The 22,763-nt window shown below is 38.3% G+C and overlaps 1 protein-coding gene across 1 annotated transcript; it reads left to right on the top strand.

Annotated features, from left to right (window-relative positions):
• The first annotated feature begins 363 nt into the window (after positions 1-363).
• Positions 364-9,103, top strand: LOC121314061 (sonic hedgehog protein A-like). The gene is made up of 3 exons (XM_041246876.1): positions 364-740; positions 4,617-4,878; positions 8,228-9,103. Exons 1-3 carry the CDS (start codon positions 435-437, stop codon positions 8,923-8,925), a joined length of 1,266 nt encoding a protein of 421 aa, XP_041102810.1. The 5' UTR covers positions 364-434; the 3' UTR covers positions 8,926-9,103.
• Positions 9,104-22,763: the final 13,660 nt, after the last annotated feature.

Genomic DNA, 22,763 nt, shown 5'->3' with positions numbered 1-22,763 from the left:
AATCTTTTAATATGTTTTGTCTTTTGTGGGATAACATCAGCAGGGTTTGTCTGTTCGAGCCAATCAGCTCCCGCCCCTGCCATAGATTGCAGCTATAATACATAGCAGTACAGGCAGAGTCTTCTCACAAGCGCCTGCCTACCATGCCATTCAGACCCCCTTTTTATCTTCTGCTCGCTACAACGACCCAACTTCGATGTGTTCCGTTATCAAGGACCTGAAGCCTGTCATTCCGCACCTGCCTCGATAGGGATCGGTGGATAGTAACAGACAGAACAAGAAGAGAGACAAGGACATAGGACGAGAGAAAGAGAGAGAGAGAGAGAGAGAGAGAGAGAGAGAGAGAGAGAGAGAGAGAGAGAGAGAGAGAGAGAGAGAGAGAGCTAGAGAACCAGGGATAGACAGTGACGCTTCAAGTACAATAATTAGATTCAATGGACGAAATGCTGCTGTTGAGAATTACGCTTGTGTGCTTGATCTGCTGCTCTTTGGTGTCCTCTGGGCTGGCTTGTGGGCCAGGCAGGGGCTATGGAAGGAGAAGGCACCCGAAGAAGCTGACTCCTTTAGCCTACAAGCAGTTCATCCCCAATGTGGCCGAGAAGACCCTTGGGGCCAGTGGCAGATATGAAGGGAAGATCACAAGAAACTCGGAGAGGTTTAAGGAGCTGACTCCCAATTACAATCCTGACATTATATTTAAGGATGAAGAGAACACTGGGGCTGACAGGCTCATGACACAGGTAGAGTGAAACACGTTTATATAACTTATAAACTTTACAGTCTTGTGCTGCTTTAGTATTTAGATCAGTTTGCCTTTGGCGTGCCTGCATTTTTATACGGTCTGAAATTGTGTTTATAGGTGTCCCCAGTGTTGCACTTTGATCAGTCAGGACTCTCGGTCACTACAACTGCAATACAACCTTGACATAGCTTAGAGTTATTTCTCCAGTATTGTATTATATAAATGTAATTGACATATAAGGCTCAATTACACAGTATACCAATTAAAAGCTATCTAAATATAGATCGAGAGAAACCGAGCGCTCTCTGTTATACGTCTTTAGATCGGAGGAGTCTCATACTGCATCCATTCGCAGTTGCGTTCATCAGGGCATGATAATACTGCTATTTCTTTAAGGGTATTCTGTACACCATTGCTACTTCATGACGGGCGGGACTTGAACATCACTGCACTAAAAGCCTGCAACTCAGACTTGTTTTATTCTGCATAAGGCTTTTTTTTTGTTTGCAAGTCAGTATCGAGGAGTGAATCGTAATGATAATCCATTGACAACACCAAACGGGGTAAATGGTATTAGTGCTTCAGGAAAACCAGGGAGCTCTGTGTTTGAATAGATGGCATCTGTGTGACCTGCTTGCATAGACGAGTTCACATTAAATATGGGTCAGAAATGATCACTGCAGGTAATATGTCCAGCGTTTATTGCTGGCTTGTGAATATGTCCCTGCTGTAAACGCTGTGCATTTTACCGAGAAGTAACGATGTTTTCAGCATTCACGAGATTTAATAAACACAACGATAATTCTGTGGCTATCCTCCTTAAATATTACAGGACCCAGGAGTAGTGTGATGAGGCGCGCGCCTGCCTCTCTCAAGCACAGTGATGCGCGAGCTTCAATTAAATATTCACCCTGTAGTGTGCGGTGCGTGCAGTCAAGGATATATTTGAATTGCGTACCTCCTTCCTATATCTTGATAAGATTCTATTCAAATTATTCTAGCCCTGTGAGTGACAGAGCCTCTGTTCCATCATTGAAGAGTCAGCTCAGTCCTACATAGCCCTCGGTCATCGCGACTGGAAGCTGCAAGACAGTGATCTGCACCAAGTCAACGCATCGTGCATTTTCAGCTCCGCTTACTTCTCTTGCATCGATCGGAACGGCTAGGATTTCGGTTTGCATCTTTTCTTTTTTTATACCAATGGCAACCCGAAAGCGCCGTCTCTGAGATTATTCGTTTTATAGCCACGATTGTAACCTTTAAATTCGTTCTCAAATGCAACAGTATAAATATATCGTATATATTTTAAGATGCTCTGTATTATGAAGACAGCACGCACAAAAAGCGCTGCGTTAATTTTATTGTAAAGACACGTGTTTTGTCTGCTGTGCTTTTATTAAAGGCTGCTGCACAGCGCAGTCACTTCCTTGGGAATAGGCTGTCTTTCTACTCGGCTAGCCACTCTCGCTGCATTAGCTGGAAGCGTTTGAACTTATGACCTTCTGTCAATGTCTCTAAAATGTAAGAAGCAAAAGCAAATGTGTATTCTTTCAGTAATATTTGTAGCAATTGAAATAGAAACGGAGTGGTTTACTTCGCAGATACACGACTGTTGTCACCGGTGTAAAATAGACAACATCTCTAAAAAGAAAATGCCGCTAATGTGGGACTTAAACGTGACAGTACTAATATACACAAGCGAACCGTTACACTCGGGAGGGGGTCGCTAAGATAAAATTGTCGAATGCTCTCTTTAGAACTATTTCAAAATGTTTAGGTGGCATTCGGGCGTTTGCTTTGGATGTGAACCCTATACCTGTGGACGCACAGCTGGTCTTCCTGTAGAAATAGTTTAAAAACAAATCCAAGTATGTTAGTATAAACGGGTAGCCTCGGGGATCTTTTCACAGAAGATAAAACTCGTTTCTGGTGTGGGTTCCTAAAATGTAAATCATATACCAGTTCAAGTTATTATGGCAATAAACGCATAATACCCCGAGGGTGTACATATAATGAGTTGGATCAGCTTGGAGTTTACAGGGGAACCGTTTTAACTACAAAGACTTATCTCGTAGGCTTCTCTGAAACTAAAAGGCGATCACCTCAAAGAAACAGTTTGTGTGTTAAACCACAAGCGGGCTTCTTTCTGAACAAACATCACCGCAGTGCAGCGCAGCCAAATATCGCTCCCGGTTTGGAAACGCGCTCGCATTGAAATAGCCGCAAGGTCGTTTGCGCTGACAGGTACCTGTTAAGCGTCTCCTCTAAGCAAGTCATTTGTGAAGAGATTACCAGCTGGCAGCGACTGCTTGTTGAACAACTTTGTCTCGGCGGCACAAAGCGTAAGCAGGGGGATCCCTGCTGGGCTTCACGGCGACTGCACAGCACTGGGTTTGATTTGCGGCACACGACCCCATGAATTAATAAAGAGTTTGGTCTTCACGGCTTTTGAGTGGCAATCCTGCTCAGAATGTGAAGGGAGAGGTTTTTGGCACGGCTCTTGCTTTCTGCGTGCTACAAGTTCTTAGGATAATCTTCAATGCATTTGATCTTAATGTTCCATAATCTCTGGAGCGGGTCGGTTTGGAATAAGTACAGACGCTTCTGATGCCACGATCATAGGATCAATAGTTCAATAGTTGATGATCAATAGTTGCACACACTAGTCACAAAAAATCACAGTCTGTAACATACATGTTAGGGAAAGACCAAACAGACAAGTGGCCGATTGAGAGGAAAACTTCGTATTTATATATTCACTTCGCTTTAAATATTATTTTAAAAATGTTGTGGTACAGTCTTTGAAAAATATATATTTTAGTTGAGCAAATATCTCGCTTTAATCGTTTTGAAACTGATTGTAAATGCCCTGTTTCTGCAGTTCTGGTTACGCAACCCAGTCACGTCTCTAAAAGTAGTTCTGCAAGAATAATGAAAGTTTCTTTCCCATTCCGAGAGCCGTGAAAAGGGTCTTTGTTGTGTTTTATTTGACATATTGGTAAAGTGTTGGGCACAGTTGTCCCGGAGAAGGCCAGGCATCTCAACTCTGAGTCTTAGAGTGCAAGCCCCTAATTATAGGCGCTTTTATAAAAGTCCTGGGTATAGCCAATCAAAAGAGCAGGCGAATGTGTTAATGGATCAATCCAACACGTTATTATCATTAAATTGAAAGTGATGTCCAAGAAAACCAACGTGAAGATATTATATAAATGCCCTCTAAAAAAAACACTTACATTAAAAAAAAAAATCGATTTGAAACGCCATTCTGAGAACAAATGTTACTGTTTGGATTGGCGAGAGACGGCTTGCTGACCTTAAAACAGGGATCTAAATATCTGAACCGATTCTAGCAGACTTGATTATGAAATATTAATCGCCTGCTCAGGCAAGGCGAGTATGCGGGTTAATATCAGTGTTAAAGTCAGCTAACATCATGTTCGTCAATTATATTTACTTTTCGGCGACTTTAACTTTGATGCACATGTACAGTATGAAACATAAAGCCTTTGAGGGTTAATCTTTGAGGGTTAACCACAGGTTCATTGAAAACAATTGCAGCTTGCAGCTTCCTAAGTGATTTGTAAAACTAAACCGTGTGAGAGCGGATAACCGCATCAGAAACAAATTGGTGACAATATCATTGATGTCTCGTTCTGTCTTTGCTCATGTGCACAGGAAAGTTCGCGTGACGGTATTGAATTTGTGGATACAACAAATGTGCAAAATCCCATATGTCTGTCGGTCTGACAAATCGCCCTGCACACACTAAACTGCTATTACAGAAAAGCCCTGCGCCCTAACGCTATTGTGATTATTTATGTTCAACAGGTATTCGATGTGTAATGCTCAGTGTATTTTGTTATTTTCCTTTTAGAGATGCAAAGACAAGCTGAATTCTCTCGCCATTTCAGTGATGAACCAGTGGCCAGGGGTAAAGCTGAGGGTCACGGAAGGCTGGGACGAGGATGGGCACCATTCTGAAGAATCTCTTCATTATGAGGGGAGAGCCGTGGACATCACTACCTCTGACAGAGACAGGAGCAAGTATGGCATGCTAGCCAGGCTGGCAGTGGAGGCTGGATTCGACTGGGTCTACTACGAATCCAAAGCCCATATCCATTGCTCTGTTAAAGCAGGTAAGACATTTCTCACCCATGGGCTGATAATCTTTAAAATCATCGTGGCATTGCTAAATAAACATACAAATAAATACATAAATAAAGAAATGCGTCCAAAAGCATGCTACCCATTCCAACACAAGTATACTGTGGTGAATCGGAACAGCACAGGTTAGTGTTAAAAACAACTCGATCATTCTGGGATAACTAAATGAAACAGAAACAGGTGTTGGTTTGCACACCTTGTTTGCGCAACACATAATTATGCTGATATAACACAACGGCATTACAATATGCTGAATAACACATTTGTAATGGGTTACCCCAGTTGCACCGCACAGGATCTTGTTCTGTATTAATACAGCACAGCAAGTTCAAAGCATCAATCCCCACCCGTCACCGGTTATAATCACTTGTGTAACATAGCGCCAGATGTATTCAGTTAATGTTCGCATATAAACCCACACATTGCGCGAACGTTTACAAGTTAATTTAGCTAAAAAAAAATCTTGTAGGAATGAGTGGGTTTTTTTATATTTTATTTTTTAACAAGCGTGATGCATTTCAGATAAATAATAGAAAGATATAGATAAATACTATCATGAGACCTGACAAATACCAGGATGTATTACTATCGTTCGCATAGTTTAGATATTGCGATAATAGACCATACAAGTCTAAGTGATATTACCCCCTGAAAGCCTTATAACTAAGTCCTGGTTTCCAATCATTGTAAGGGGCATCAGAAGTAACATGATTTGCTGTAAAGATAACACATATAGTGAGGAGACTCTCCACTCCACACACAGCTTCTCGTTTCATTAAATATGTATTATTTAGACACGCGTGCTACACGAATAAACATCTCACAAATGTATATATTGTTTCATGTCTACCAGATCAGTAGAGAACCGGTTAAATAAACCAACATTATAGTTTAGACGCCAGAGGTCTGTGTAAAGCATTTTAACAAGGTCTATAATCCAGTCCTTGAATCCAGCTGTTTACCACATTCATATTCGTTACAGCCGGTCATTTATGGGATATATAGCATTCTCATAACAAAACGCAAGATTGAGATCTGTTAAAAAAAAAATAATAATAAAATACAAAAAAATAAAAAGCATCCATTCATAAACCACCTAGTTTTTTGTTTGTTTGTGTGTTTGTTTGTTTGTTTTTTTACCACTATGGGTAATGCAAAATAAATGTAATGAAATGCGATTCTTGTTTTGTTTTTGGATTTGTTTATACTAAATTGATTTCATTATTTTTAAATAGATGGGAGGCTAATATTGTCTATGTACTCTCCCTTCAACTCTCCCGCACCTGTTTATCCTTACTCATTGTCTATAGTGAAATTCGATATTCTGAAAGTTTCAGATACTTTAAAGCAAACTATATGTCAGCAGATTATTGATCTGAAAGTGTTGTGTATTTCTTTTAAATTCCTAACAACAATTTGTAAGGAAACCTGTTGGCGCCCTAGTGATTCGGTTTACAGCGGACTGCAGCTGAACGTTCTGCGTTCTACAACGCCACACACTGGCTTCAAAATGCAACCACACTTTCAAATGAAAGCCCTTTAATGTAACGTCTTAAATATCTATGTCAAAACTGAGTTGAAATGTGAGTGTTGAGTTAATGTTCCCGACGTTTACTGCTAAAACTAGTTGAACATGGGCTTTGTTCGGTGAAGTACAGCTGGAAACAAATGAAATGGGTTAGAATTCAAGCCACAAGTTGCCGGTATTTTAAAATTGGTCGCACGTTACTTAAAAATAACGCTCTTCTGTTCAGCTGTGTTGAAAAGACCATCATTTAAAATGAATCCGAAAGGATGAATGTGTGGATAATTATTCTTAAATCATTCTTTTTTTCCAGTCACTTCATTACCCATAACGTGAATCAGTCTTATTAGATTTGGGATTCTGATTCGAGTGACCATCAAGAAGCATACACTGTCCTGAGATGAATGCCGTGGATTGATAGAAACATTATCTTAAAGGGAATTCATCTTACAATTGTTGTAAGGATAAGATTTGACTAAAGAATGGGATAATGCTATTTCAGTAAGAGGAGCTCTAGCTATGTTCTAAATTATTGTATTGTTTGCATTTTGGTCAGCTATGTAACACCAAATGGATAATCCCACCCCACGCATATTGTATTAAGTATTGAGTGGCAAATCTGCTGTTTAACATTCAAAACACACGTAGAGCTTTTTAGATCATATTTAGTCCATGTCAGGCAAGGTCGTGTGACTGTACCAAATGGATTTGAACAGCGCAATGTTGAATTCTGTCAGCAAAAGCTGGTTTTCAGTTGTCCCACCCCCATTTCATGCCCCTGAATCCTATGAGAAGATTAAACGCTGAAATTCCGTGCAGGAAGATTCCATTCTCTACATCTCTATTTGCTAAAAGTATGATCCTGGAGATTGGAATGCAAAGAAACGCTTTCCCAAGGCCTGCATTATTGTCATCGGGGTAGACAACAGAGAGGCATTGGAGGTAAAAAAAAAAAAAAAAAGGACATTGATGAAGGTCTGCTCGGAGCATTTAGAGACTTTGCCTTCATTTAAAATTCAAATACACATCTTGAGTGCTTTGGAGAAGTGGCTCTGCTGTGCAAACAGTGCTTGCAATGCTCTGGTTTTGGAGGGTATGTGTGCGAATTGGCACATAGGGGTTTCTGCACCTGAGTAAATATGAGAAAGAAGCTGGGAAAAGTGTAAGTGTCCTCTAGTGCAAGAGTGGCTCCATCTCTTAGCTGAATTAGAATGACAATGAGCGCTCTTTATTGGTTTTTAATTAGAGCAGCTCAGCTTTCGCTTCTCAAGGCAGAGGGGTTTTCACACCTCGCTCTATTCACAGGCGTATTTGTAGAGTTTCTTAACTAAGAATTGTATTCAAGGAGCCGTGCAAATGCAAATACTGTTCAAACTATGACTTTAGACGGTAGCTGGTTCTCCTTGGAACTATCCACAACACAAACAGTAATGTGTTTGCCGCTGCTACGTCTATGCTATGTGAAAGCACGCTTGCAGTTCTGATTAACCGGGAGCTACAGAAAGCCATTAATAAACCAATACCACCCTAATTTTTACCGCCCCACTCCAATTAGAAAGCTGTTTCCTGGGAATACTCGGGCTTTTCTTTGTAATGTTACAGCTTTGCAATCTGATTATCAACCGGATATCTATTATTGTGGTGGAACAAAGCAAAGCACTGTTGGCTTTTCACAAACTTTGACAGGTAGTTGTGATGCTGTCTCGTATATGCATTTTAGTGTCCAATGTGATATAACATTGAACAGGTTGATAAAGAGATAATATTAATAGCCGTTTCTTTCCCTTCTATTTTAGAAAACTCTGTCGCTGCTAAATCTGGAGGTTGCTTCCCCGGGTCAGCTTCGGTAATTCTGCAGGATGGGAGAAACAAGCTGGTCAAAGATCTCAATCCTGGAGATAAAGTGCTGGCCGCCGATGACCAAGGGAACCTAGTCCTCAGTGACTTTATGATGTTCATAGACAAAGACCCCGAATCCAGAAGAGTTTTCTACGTGATTGAAACGGAGGAGCCCCACAAGCAGATCGCCCTCACTGCAGCTCACCTCCTCTTCGTTGCCGACAGCAACACCACCGCTGGTTTTCATTCCGTCAAAGCAACATTTGCTAGCAAAGTTAAACCCGGCCAGAGGGTGTTCATAACTGAAGGCGTCGGCAACCAAGTGAAACCTGTCGCGGTGAAAAGGATTTATTTGGAAGAGTATGAAGGTTCCTTTGCCCCCGTCACCGCCCAGGGAACCATTGTGGTGGACCAGGTATTGGCCTCTTGCTACGCTGTAATAGAAGAGCACAGATGGGCTCACTGGGCCTTTGCACCCCTACGAATCTCCTACGGGGTCGCGTCTTTGTTGTTTTCTAAAGAACATTTAAACACCAACAGCACCGTACAAGACAACGGTGTCCACTGGTACTCCAACGCGCTGTATCAAATAGGGACTTGGGTCTTGGATAAGGGCTCGTTTCACCCACTTGGGATGTCAATAAACTCTAGTTGAAATAGCGAAATAAAAAAACAAACTGAAAAATAAAACAGAAAAAAACGAACTAAGACTTTTATTTAGAACAAAACACGAACGTAGAACTAAAGAGACCCCAAGAAGTTCTGGAATATTTATTTCACTGACATTTAGTGTCTCTTTAAAAATAATAATAAAAAAGAATACATGGACCTTCGAGAGCCTTAAACGTATCTTTGAATAATTAATTCTCATGTGAACGGTTTCTGGTCCCGAATGAAAGGATTTCAGTGTTGTGAGACCAGACAGGTGTGCTGAATCTATTTTTCTATGTTTCAAACAAACAAACAAACAAGCAGACAAACAAAACAAACAAAAATCCCTAATGTGTGCGACTGACTGTTAATTTGGGGGGGGGGGGGGCATACTGTACTTCGTGAGGGTCTATAAATTATATTTTTATACACAGAATTGTAAATTAGATTTTTGACAGATCGTTACTTACTGAATCACATTTCGTTATTTGAAATAGTGTAAGATATGAGAATATATTATTTTAATTTAAATAATTGCAAAAATATAAAGTCTTGGCTATCTTGTACTGTTTTTGTGTTTATGTTTATTATTGTTTTTTATTAATATTATTTTGTAAACTGTTTGGAAATGGCCAAGTTATTGTAAAAATGCGACTGTCCTCTGTAAACCTTTTTTTTTTTTTTTTTTTTAATTTCAGAAAATATTTTTAAGAAGTGCACATTTTGACGATTTCATAATACGATAAAGTGGTAGTACAGATAAACAAGATGTTTCAGATGATGGATTAAAGTTAATAACTGCTGTAAATTTACTAAAATGTATTTTTTGCATATTTTGTAACAGTTCAATAGTTTTATAGACATGCCAGGTGTACAGTTTGAATATATAATACTTAAAGTGTCCATGCCATCTAACTATCATAACGAGGCGATGTGTCGAAAGATATGTTTAGATTTCATTATTTATGTTTTATTACAAAAAAGAGATACAGGAAATACTCATATGACACCTGCTATACACCTGTTATTGTGACTCAACAAAACACGCGTTTGTACAATGAAAAAGGAAAGGCATTTCGTCTTGTTTTATTGCACATTACGTACCCCAATAAACCAAAACTGGTGTAAGCACAGCCTTGTGTTAATTTGGAACAAATAAACCGAGAACCGAAGGATGTACATAGTTTTGTTTGTTTTGACAGCATTTTCGTGCTGCATACAAACGTTTTTGTGACGGCCTAAACGCATTTTATCAACGCATACACATGCTTCTTTTATTACAGTGTCTTCCCATGCACGCATCGGATCAGATGATATTCACGTCTACACTTCCACAATCCTGTATCCACCCGCATAATAATTCCTCCAAGCACTTCAGTCCAATTTCAATACAATATTGACTTCAGTTTTATGGATTCTTTGTTTTCATAATTTAGCCTTGGTGAATGGGTCTCTTACAACCCAAGCCTATGTGCGATTGAATACAGCCTTATAAAATCTGTCAGGTTTCACTATAGTTTTAGACGGACCTATGCTGTCGTCTTTATGTGAAACAGGAATCTATTCAGTCTCGTGTTAAGTGTTGCATGTCCTATATTAATTCATTCCAGTTTAGTGAGAGCAGCTACATTGCAGAATATACATCACAAACAAAATAAAGCGCAGGCTTCTGTGCATGTGGAGTGAAACTGGCTGTTAACAGGTTTTTGTTTGAGGGGGTAGGGGGGCAGGACATTCTTCGTGTTGTCTAAATTATATACATCTTTATCAGCACTGTGTTGATTAGACCAGCATTTAAACACATACATTTAAAGCGATTTCCTATATTATTATTATTATTATTACTATTATTAGTAGTAGTAGTAGTAGTAGTAGTAGTGCTTGATTTTCTTTCTTTCTTTTTTTGCTTGATTTCTAAAGAAAGTTCAGTTAAATTCAAAGTATAGTTTGAGCAAACAAATGAGAATTCTAACAGCTTGAAGAATCGGGCACATATTTTCCAGCTGGAACTATGCAAGGCTTTGAACTCTATAATGTCTACCCGTGGAAAATCGAGGCTCGATGTTAGATTACACGTTTAAACCCTTGCAGGACCCCTTCGCTAGGCATAACTGACAGATTAAACACCGAAGACAATCACATGCTTCTGTTTAGTTACTATATATATATATATATATATATATATATATATATATATATATATATATATATATATATATATATATATAGATATATATATGGAGGGTTATTATATATAAATGGTGTTGGGTCCCAACAAACCCCAATATCACAACAAACCCAGGGTTAGAAAATGCAAGTGAAAATTCCCGGAGACTCTGCTGAGGAAACTGCATGTTTGTTTGACTGAATTTGTTTTTTTATTGTTGTTTTTGTTTGTTTTTTACACACTTCAAATGAAAAGTTTCACAGATGTATTGGTACAGTTCAATTAAAATTGCCAATGAAACGATTCACTTCAACGACATCGGATTTTAACACAATGTCAGCGGCTCGTAGGCTATATAGTTTGTTCAAGGCTGGGTCAGTCACAGCTTTCCTACTGAGGCTAATAGTAATAAATAATCATTGGGATGTAGCCTTTAAAACGCATAAACCACGACTTCAGACACGTTCTTATATGTGCAAGGACATCAGTCTACGGCTTATTTTGTATTGATCATATACAGTGTTCCATTTATCAAGAAGCTAACCCCGTTCCCAAGCATGCCTGCTGCTTGAGCTGTAAGAAGCAGCTGCAGAACACGACTGTTTAAACCATTTCATTCCGCACGTTCAAAACATACAACAAACAAACACTCCAAAAAGAAAGCAAATACAAATGAATAACATTCCCATGATGCACCTCAAATGACATAGAGGTCAACAATAACCAGCGCTTGACACTGTAAATCATTTGCGCAAGTCCAATAATGGCTAAAAACAGTATTACGTTTCTTACATTATTATTATTATTATTATTATTATTATTATTATTATTATTATTATTATTATTATTTTAAAACAGGCATTTTTCCTTAAATGTTTTACTGTGCCAACGTTTAATAGCAACCTTTTAAACATACAAAACATAGAAAACAGACCACTTTGTATTTTTCTATAGTCGACTCCTTATCAGATATTTTGAAGTATTCGTCAGCGAAAATAATACAGTACCCTACCTTGCAGAGAAACATTTCCTGGTATTATTGCGACCTCTAGTGATTATATTTTATTCGGGCTTCAGAGTCGTGAGTGAGAACATAATTTTGCACAAAATTGTAGTGTGAAGCAAAGCCGTCACACACACACACGCACACGCACACAAACAACGTCGGTTATACTTACAAACCTGTAACAAAAGCAGAATCTAAAAATGAACCATACAGATGTTTCCAACCATTATAAGCAGTTTCTTCAGAGAAATAAAACATCGATAACTTGTTACATTCTTTTGTTAAGCTTATGTTTGTTTGTTTTTTCTGCCATTTTGAGATATATTTTTTAATTATTCTGGGAGCTCTCCTCAATTGATGGTGCAGCTGGTGGAATTGAAACACGCGAGAACGCGTCCACAAGCAAACCAGTATTTCAAACTGATTCTCAAAGCAACGCGGCCACGCACAAACCAAATGCTCCAAAATTATTTTCAAAGGAAACTGGAAGACTGGTCTTCCCTAAACCACAAGAAAGTGGACAAGATTCAACAGTTACAATGCCTCCATTTCAAAACTGAATGGGAACTTTGCTCAGAAGCCAGTGGAGCATTTTCAATGTTCTGGGAGCCGTTTCCCGATAACGATGCAACTTTGCATTTCAAGACAAATCTCACGATTCTCTTTAGCTGTTTACTGTCGATCTTCAAGTGTGTTTCCCAATGCCCCGCGTGAAACTCCAACTGAACTAATGATCGTGACAATTATCAATTAAGGCCGTTTGAAACACACCTGGTGCAAAGAAGCGTATGCTTGTTTGCAGAGAATAAAAACGCACGCAAAGGGAAAGGTGTTAAGTGATGACAGCTAAAGAATAAAACATGAATTTACTAAAACAGAAATATAAATATTTGTGAACGCGGTGGAAGCTAATAAATCTATTTTATTTAGCAAGCTAAAATCAGTATCGCTCAGAAAACGAATGCCTGAAATACTGGCGCTCCAAGAGAAGGAAAAGATTTCCGCAAGAAATGGTAGGATTTTGCTAGCTTAGCGAAACGGAAAGCTGCAGATATTAAAAAGCACCTGCCTGGCCAAGAATTCCCTGCTGATGTTGACGTATCTGAGAGGGAAGAAACGCGAGATGAAGCGCCTGTAGACAGGTGGCGGCACGTGTGGCAATGTCATCACCTGAGAGAGTACTTCTGTCCAAGCCATCGGTACATGGTAAACGGAAACGTAAAAACAAGAATACCTGTGGATGCAGTCCAGAGTTAATCACAATAGAATGCGAGGACATTGACATACTGGAGAAAAGTAACACACATTTGGGGGAAAAAATACTATCGCGACAGCAACAGCAACATCACGAACCTGTTGCATTAAAAAAAAAAGAAAGAAAAAAAAACTGGAAATGACGGGAAAGCAGCAGGCAGTTGCTGAGGCATCGTATTTGCTCCTTGGCAGAAGGACAAGGTGGGTGTGGGTGGGATTGCAGCTGTGGCTCACAGTCAGTAAAATAAATACACCAACACGTGTATTCTTATGTTCTGCACCTGTACACCTTTTATGTTCATTTTGTAGGATGCCAGTCAAATCCCTCTCCCATGGAAGCAACCCCAGCACTCAACGATCCTGATAAACAATAAACTATAGACATGTACAGCCCTCGAAACATATTTCACAAACCCTGACGAGGAAAACAAAGCACTTACACAGGACCTTTTTCATTTAATCATATCCTTATTTACAAGCAAAATAATTTAATTTCTGCTTAAAGCAAGTCGAGTGCACAAAGTTAGACCGAAAATCCTAGAGGAAGTTGAAAATCCATGGGATCAGCTGGTGCTGCAGAGTCACAGAGCCATTTATGTATGCAATACATTTAAATAGTCCGACAGTATTGCACACACACACACTCTCTCTCATATATATATATATATATATATATATATATATATATATATATATATATAGATAGAGAGAGAGAGAGAGAGAGAGAGAGAGAGAGAGAGAGAGAGAGAGAGTGAGCAATACTGTCGGACTATTTAAGTTCTCTCACTCTCTCTCTCTCTCTCTCTCTCTCTCTCTCTCTCTCTCTATATATATATATATATATATATATATATATAGAGAGAGAGAGAGAGAGAGAGAGAGAGAGAGAGAGAGAGAGAGAGAGAGAGAGAAAGTGTACATATGGTTGTTTTTTCTATTATTTTAATTATTTAACTCCAATATTCGGTGTATAGCTGTCATGTTTCAATTGCTGAATTGTTGCGTTTTTGGTTCCGATGGTCTTGCGATGCATTATAAACCTCCACGAATATTTCACAATTACCGCAGACCACTTGTCAACTCACGAAGGAGTTCAAGAGCTACTGGAGTTACGATGGTGTTCGGGAAACACTACGGTTTTGAAACGTTGATCGTACGATGGTTTTAAGATGTTTCGGTTCAAGTGACTTTTGGGGAAACGGCACCCGCTGCTCAGAATGCTGTGCCCTGGATAATCACGTCATCAATTACCTTCCACTTGGTAGCAATGGAACAGAATGGAAAGATCCCCATCTAATGAAAGCGCTTTTCTTCAAGTGTGAAATGCTTTGGCCCGTTAGTACAGAGTAATAAAAGTATTTGCCCCACCTCTGTTCCCAGGCCTGGTTGCTGTTTGAAAGCGGTTTCCCACTGATCTTCCTTCATTGGGGGAAGGACGTTGTTTTGTCGAAGAAGATGTTTAACCCTCTATGACAAAACATTGATTCCAAGAACGCAGCGTTCAAGATGGTTGCTGGTGGCAGCATTATTACAAACATAGGTCTACTCAGTTGATAGCAGTGTTTAGATCAATACACAGTATTTTATAAATGATTTATTTTATGGACCCTCAAAACAGATTCCCCAGTGATCCCAGAAAAATCCTCAAAATTAGTTGAATGCATCAAATCATTGTGAAGCATCCATACCATTGCTCTGCTGCTCTAGAAGCTTGTCACTTCTGCACTGAAACATCTTGAACCTCCTAATCTCACTCCAGTTAATTTTGCACCCCTCTTCTCATGGTGATTGGAAATATTTACAATGTAATTTGTCCCTTGTGTTTTTATTAAGCGTTTTGACATTATGATAACATTTATATAGCGCTGTTCATGAATAGAATTATCTTGAAGTTCTTTAGAAAATAAAGGCTGACACACAGTGCTGCAGTTTGCTGGTATCCATGGATAGGTGTTCATGGGCACCATTCATGGTGACAGTTTTTGTGATCTAGAGCAGGGGTGTCCCCCGGTCCTGGGGGATATTCCGCTCCAGGTTTAACAGGTAATATGAGTCTGGGATGCAGTAATTGGTTTCATTAAACAGTTTAGAACAGGGTTGGAACAAATACCAGAACTGGAAGAGCCAACATTGGCCATCTCTGCTCTAGACCCATCCAAGCAGGCTGAGATCAGATCTCAATTCCCTTTGTTTCTCAAGCCATTCTCATGCCTGGTACTTGAGATGAAGAGCACTGTCCTAGGCATATACATTTCTAGTGTGTCTCTCAAAGTTGAGAACTGTTTTGGGGTCATTCCTTTCCTGTATATCTCTTATTTTCTTACCAGTTATTACCATGGGGTGAAATGGTTTGCAGATGGACAGAATGTCTTGTCCCAGTCATGGCTAAGCTGGCTCCTGGCTCTGGTTTTCAGTTGTAACCACAAGAATACGCTGCCTCCCTTAAGGATCACAATTCTCTGCATCTCCCCTGCCAGTAATCCTTTCTATCAGAGTGGCCTTGTGAACTTTTCACACAATTACAACAATCAAGGCTTTTTCTTCAGTGCAAACTCTTTGGTTTTTAACAGCTTGGTTTCACAGACCTTGATTAGCACTAGTTCATTAGCTTTATTTATAATAATATTAGTTAGTACAAGATTAGTGAAAATTTTGCTATAACCATGGGTTATAATCTTGAGTTAAATAAATAATAATCAATGCTTTCAAATTAATTTTTTATATTAGCGTTATTAAATTTATAACTGATCCCCATTTTCTTGTGCGATAATCTTTAGTTTCTTTACTTTATATTTTATTTATGTATTTTTTAGGATAATGTTTCAATAACTCTACAGATTCCCAGTTGTATCCTGGTACTTTTGCTTTCCATCATTTGGCCTGATTGCAGCCAGACCACCGGAGCGTTTCTGAATTACAAAGCATTCAGCACCTGTCTTTAATCTACATTCAAAATTCAAGTATAAAATACAAGCAAACAGAATAAAAAGGAGACCAGTGCTAATAAGAGACAGGAAAATAGACCTTCAAATCTTGGTTAGATGAGCACTTTTGTTAGAAAGCATTTCAATCTCATAGAAAAAAAGGGATTACAGTATATTTTGAATAGGGCCCTTAATATTCCCTTTGGAATAAACTTCTGCTTGTTTTGTAGTTCACATGAAGCAAACCGTCGTATAATAGATAAATCATTTTAAACACTTTCCTTCCCTGTTAGTATAAACAGCAGACAGGAGCATCTCCTATGATAGTTTGCTGACCAGATGCCTGAGCAGGACTGCAGCTACATATCCTGGCATTAAATCAATGCGTGTGCAACAGCTTTGCAGTGATTCTCCCAGCCCTTACACAGCAGAGTGCCCGGTGTATGTGTGTGGTATCTAATAGATATTCAGTTGGGTTAAGATGGGGATTTGGGAGGACCCCCTATTGCTTTGAAGCTCACTGGACCAGTTGATGACTGCCCTAGCCTTCTGGATTGTAACTAGTGAGGTGCAGTTATAGAAGACAGATGTGTAGCCATTACCTTGGACTGCAATCTATGGACTAGGGATCCACCATCCTCTTCTGTCCAAGAAGAAGAGTGAAGATGATGAGATTCTTCGCTGGTCCCTTTATTCAGTGTGGTTATTAAAGACCGCACAGGACTGAGCAGTAATGGCTATTAGTCATAGAGCCTTTAAACAGCATTCAGGACTAGTAACACTGCCTTAAACCTCTCATATCTATAGTACTTGGGACCTAGTTCCAGTTTTTAATTTCATCCGCTTGATAAAAGGTGTTGAAATGCAGAAGTGTTTAATGTAATTTACCTTAATTACAGAATCCATTCTTACATAACTAACCAGAGGGTCATCATCTGAAAGATCAAGGGAAATCCATAAATACAGTCCATGAAAATAAGTCATTACTTTACTTCCTCATTAAAATATGTACATTTGAAGATTCATCCAGAACTTCAAATCTCATCAGCACTAAACTTGGACACATCTTGGATAAACTTGCTTAAAATGTTGCAGAGGTAACCAGCAGCACATCGCTTTACCTTTTAGATTTAAAAGACACATTGCTTTACCTTTGCTGTATCCTGTACTGTCCATATCGTAGTATTTTCTTAAAAATGTATTTCAATAGAATCCCAATTGTTTAGATATTTGTATTCACACGCACATCTGTGAATCAAATTGGGAATGACTTTTTTCAGCTTTCACTTGGGAATGTTCAACAGGAGATGGAGATTTGTACATCGCAGTGGTTCCCGTTCATGGTCCCTCCTAGGAACAGAAGAGATGCACTGTTGCAGGAGAAAGCGTGATCTGGATACACTGTGATCCTTAGAAAAAGTATATTTTATCTCCTGGGGAACGCTACGGAGTGAACGTTGAGAAATGTATTGCCCAGTTGATATATGAAATTAAACATTTAAAAAGTGATGTTTAAAAATCTAACATTAAGATACAGACGACATGGAGCACAAAGGCAACACTGAAGTGTAGGCCTCACCCAGGACTACTCCAGTACAAAGGCACTCCGAGTTGAAGCACTCCTGTAGACCTGCTAGATAACATCAGCAGTCCTTTGGGCTCCAGACCACGACTACCACAACATGCGACTTAAAGTCTTGTGTCTACAAAGAATGCCTATATGGAGCTTGTTAAGATTGTCCTGCACAACAACAAACCCTGTGCTTCACAAAACAAGACTGTGTCTCATGAACCACTGAAATATACAGTATATAAAAAAACAGATTTAAACACTGAAATACACGACTCAAAAAACTGGGGATTCTTAGATTATTACTAAGTGACACTTTTCGTCTGCCATAGGAAAAAGTTATCCTCACTAAAAATTATGTAAAAGTGACACCTGGTGGCTAATCTGGGTATTTTGGCGTCATTTCCCCTGTTTGTCCACAAGGTGTCTGTATTAGTCCAGATAACGTAGGTTCTATTTTCAAGACCATCAAAGTTAAAGTTTGGATGGTTAACTGTGCAATAAAATACTTACATACAGCACAACCAAATAAGTTAGAAATTTACAATTGGAAATATTTTTGTGGTGCCCACTTAAAATAAAGTGTACTACAGTGGCAGTTAAAGCTACTCAAAACAATCTTTTGAAATATAGTGCTGTGGGTCGCATTCAGAAAGTCATTACAAAGGGCAATGCATCCCAAGCACGTTTGACAATGGTAGCAGTGAAATGTCATGCCAGCCATGAAGCTCAGCATAGAAAAGTGAGCTTTAATGACGCTCAACACATAGAAAACTGTAAGAAATGTGTTGTTTTGCTGTGCAATGACTTGCCAGATAATGTTAACGAATAAATGAATGCACTGTGTGACGGGAAGGATTGTAACCCTCTTCTCTTCAGGGCAGGTCTGAGACATGTTTCCAGGCCAATGATTGGAGGCTTACATTTCCATTGCTAGAGGACGACATGTATAAGGAATAGACTACTTCAGCCTCCAGTGTTGCAAATCCAAGCAGTGGTAAGCAATGGTTTGGTTCTAAATAACTGGATATCTGCAGCAAAACCAAAAGCAAAAAACTAAGAGGTTGAGTAAAGGGCAGCTTTGGAACTGGCTTGATTTGTGATTTAGGAGGCCCTCTGTTGGCTTTTTTTTTTTTTTTTTTTTTTTTTTTTTTTTTAATAGCATGTTTATTATTGTTTTTATTTAATTCAAAAAAATACATGCAACTTTTAGTTTTTACCACATACAAAATAAAATCCAATCCAAACAGATAAGTATCAGACAGTTAATTAGGTGGGGATGTCTTGAGCTCTGATATTGGGATGCAATTCATTGTTTTCAAGAGGGAGTCAGGCCTAGCTTCTCTCTGATGCGTCTGCTTATTTAGCCCCATCATGTCTGAATGAAATAGCCACTAAAACACTCCATTTGTTACAAAGCTCCCAACTGTGAAGCTGCAGCACTTCTCCCCTACATGATAAACATATGGATCATCTCTAGACATTGTACAGTCAATACATACTGCAACCAAATGGTATGGTTTTGGCAAGATGAATTCTGAAGGAATACTGAAGAGCAGCTTCTGAACTCGGCTCCCTTAAAAAAGACTTACAGGAAACACAAGAACCACACAGAGGCAAAGGGCACACTGCATGCAATATGATACAACACTTGGGCACTGGAGTGTGAGCCTAGTGGATTGCAGCACCTTGGACAGCTACTCCCTCAAGCTGCTGGTGGGTGTAATTCTGCTCTGGTTTAAAAAACAAGCCACCTACATCCTTTGTATTTTTTGTACAATACATGCCTGAAATTATTTGTGTAGACTTCCATTCCATTTTTTAAATACATGTTGTGTAATGTCTATTTAGAACATATTCATTATGTATTTATCTGGGCTTTGCAAGATGAAAGTTAACATGGAAATGCTGTCCTGCATTATAAACAGTTAAGTATATTTTTTGATAAGATGACTTAATATTTAATTGTGGGAAATAACCAGGCATTATATTATGTAGTCAATTGCCAGTACATACCAACATGCTTGATGTGATGAACTTTGTAAAATTTTCAATATCTTAATTATGAAACTTTGTGGGTTTCAAACAGATAGCATTGCTGGTCAGGAATGCTGTTCCTGGAAGTAAATGCTTAAAATCTGTTACATAAAAGTATAAAAATCTAAAATAGAACATTATAGGGGTATACTGTAAAGCCATAAATATTTGCGAGCCTTTTATTATGCGTTTTTCACAGATGGAAAAAGCAAATATTTTTGGCAAGAAAATCAAATTCCTCTAACAATACATACTTTGTATATTGCAACAGGTCACCAACATTTCTGGAGCAAAATAGTATAATATAACCAAATATTTTGGTTGCAATATACTTTACAGTATACAATTATACTTGCAGTCTTGCTGTGTGACCCTGTAAGGTTTCCCACCCCCCAATTAGTCCCATCACTATCTTGTCTAAACTCTTGAACTAATTCATTAACATTTAGATGCATTCAAAGCAAGTACTTCTACTGACTGACAGCAAGACCACTGAGTAAGAATTTAAGATTGGCAACTTCAAACACACATCCACACAAGGATTTTACATCAATGCATTTTATTAAAAACAAATATTTTTTTATACAGGAATAAAGTTTTCATTTACAAAAGTAACAACTGACGTTTTCTTCATTTACATATTTCTATACTGTTAATGCATACAGGTAGAAAATCTCATTGAAATCAGTGGAATAATGGTCTTCAATGAACATTCAGAATTCTAAATGCAACACAAATCTTGCAATTTGTTCTCACTTATTAAGACAATGGAAAAAGATAGAGAATGCTGATGGTCAGAACAATATCAGATGCAGTCTCTGCTACGCAAACCTCCATCATTTGCGTTAACAAACGACAGAAATCCAGGCACCTATTCAATACATAATGGTTTAGTAGTCTTCGTAACATCATCCTAAAACTATCAGTACTCCGATAACCCAAGTAAGGATCAGCACACTATTTCTGGTTAGGAAGGACCAAGTCAGTGACAGGGAGAGCCACAGCTAAGCCATCCACTGAATATAAGTGTTGTAAATAAATTGACAGGTCATATTCACCAAGTAGAACAGCAGCTTGTACTGTAGAAATGAAATAAAAATAACTGTTCTTTACTGCTGGATCAGGACCTCCACAATCTTCAGATCTATGGAAAAATAAACACACACACAGACACACACGAATGAATGGCTTTGTCTGGCTTGTCATTCCTGGAAATAAAGATAGATGTTAATATCATTCCAACAAGAGTGACACTGGATCTGCACACGACACCTGCAGCAACCCTCGTTGTGATCAGTCTGTCTGAAACCCATCTTTACACCTGTAGGGATTTAAAATATCATTTAAAAAAGAATAAAAATTCAAATTAACATTTGTAACCTGGATATCTCCATCTTTCTGTAAAAAAAAAAAAGTTTAAAAAAAATAATTATTTCTGCAATTGCCTTCGATGCAAAAGCAGTTCTACAATAAAACAGAACAAAGCTAGCTTTTTAAAGAGAAGGGATCTTATTTCTCATCAGGTACTCAATCACTTCTGCACTTCAGCTTTATGTTTTAAAGTAAGCTATTATATTTTAAGATATGTTAGTTTCTATTTAAGAAATTTAATTTGATAAAAACAGATTTATACTGATAAATGCATCTACAGATCAAAACCACACTTAAAACCCTGTGCTAGAATTAGACATGTTATAAATCCTCATTAAACTTGATAATTTGCAGAAACATTTGAAAGCCAATGAGAATATGTAACATTCTTTACAACATAACTGTTACACTCCATCCTCGTTTAGGGATAGATTAATTGCACAGTTTAACTTCTCTACCTGTTACCAATAACATAACATTACTGAAAAAACACCATCATGTCGATTTGGCTTCAATAAAACTAGTTAACAAACTACATTTCATGGTCATGTGTTAATATAAATGACAAAACTGTAGTACCAAATAATAAAAATCAAATTCAGCTATAGAAAAATAAACCAATCTTAAATAAATCCACTTGTACCAAAACACATAATGGTTATGTACAATGATCCTTCCCAACCATATTTTATAAAAGCTACATCAAGATTCAATATGAATCTGTTTTAAAACACAAGCACTTGCTTATGATAAGTTACCTTTTCAGATGAGTTATAAATATTGTAACTACCTTGTTTAAGCTGAACATACCTCTTTAAAATCCACAGGATTTAATACCTAAAGTTGAAAATATCATAAAACATATTTAAGTCAGTTTAAAAAAAAACACAATATGGCACACACAAAACAATATACAAAAAATAAAAACAAAATCATGTTAAATCATTACAGACCTGATGTTAAACCCCATTTTTTAAATAAAGATTAAAATGTGGTGAATAATTGCTGTATACGTTCTAGATGGAAGGTTTTGTAAACTTTAACCCACAAGAGACGGTACTTTCTCCCCGCCACCCCTCCTCCAGACCTCCTCATTAGTTAATGCTGGTAATGCTTTGTAAGGAGTATGTGAAGCCAGAATGTTACAGGTATGCAATGGAAGACAGAACAGCACAACACACAGACACTTCTTAAACACAGCACAGCTCACTTTAAAGGAGGGGCATGGCATGAGCATGCTTGGATTGTGACAGGCATGAAAGCTGTATGCCAGATGAGAGAAGAACAGATTTATAACATGGGATAATTTTAAAACGAGGGGGCGGGGGAGCCACAAAACGATTACCATTACCTCCCTGGTCATGTAAAAGTACCTTGTCTGAGGGCAGGAAAAACATCTGGTGCATTTCTTAAGAATTCAAAAGTAACCAAAAACAAAGAAACAAATATGTACGGTCACAGCAACAGGACAAAAAATGGATTAAAAAAACTTTCTTCAAGCAATTTTTTGTAT

The sequence above is a fragment of the Polyodon spathula genome, chromosome 4, assembly GCF_017654505.1.
Source record: "Polyodon spathula isolate WHYD16114869_AA chromosome 4, ASM1765450v1, whole genome shotgun sequence".
Classification (NCBI taxonomy): domain Eukaryota; kingdom Metazoa; phylum Chordata; class Actinopteri; order Acipenseriformes; family Polyodontidae; genus Polyodon; species Polyodon spathula.
The sequence above is the reverse complement of the archived record's forward strand: the minus strand, read 5'-3'. Positions and strand labels throughout refer to the sequence as shown.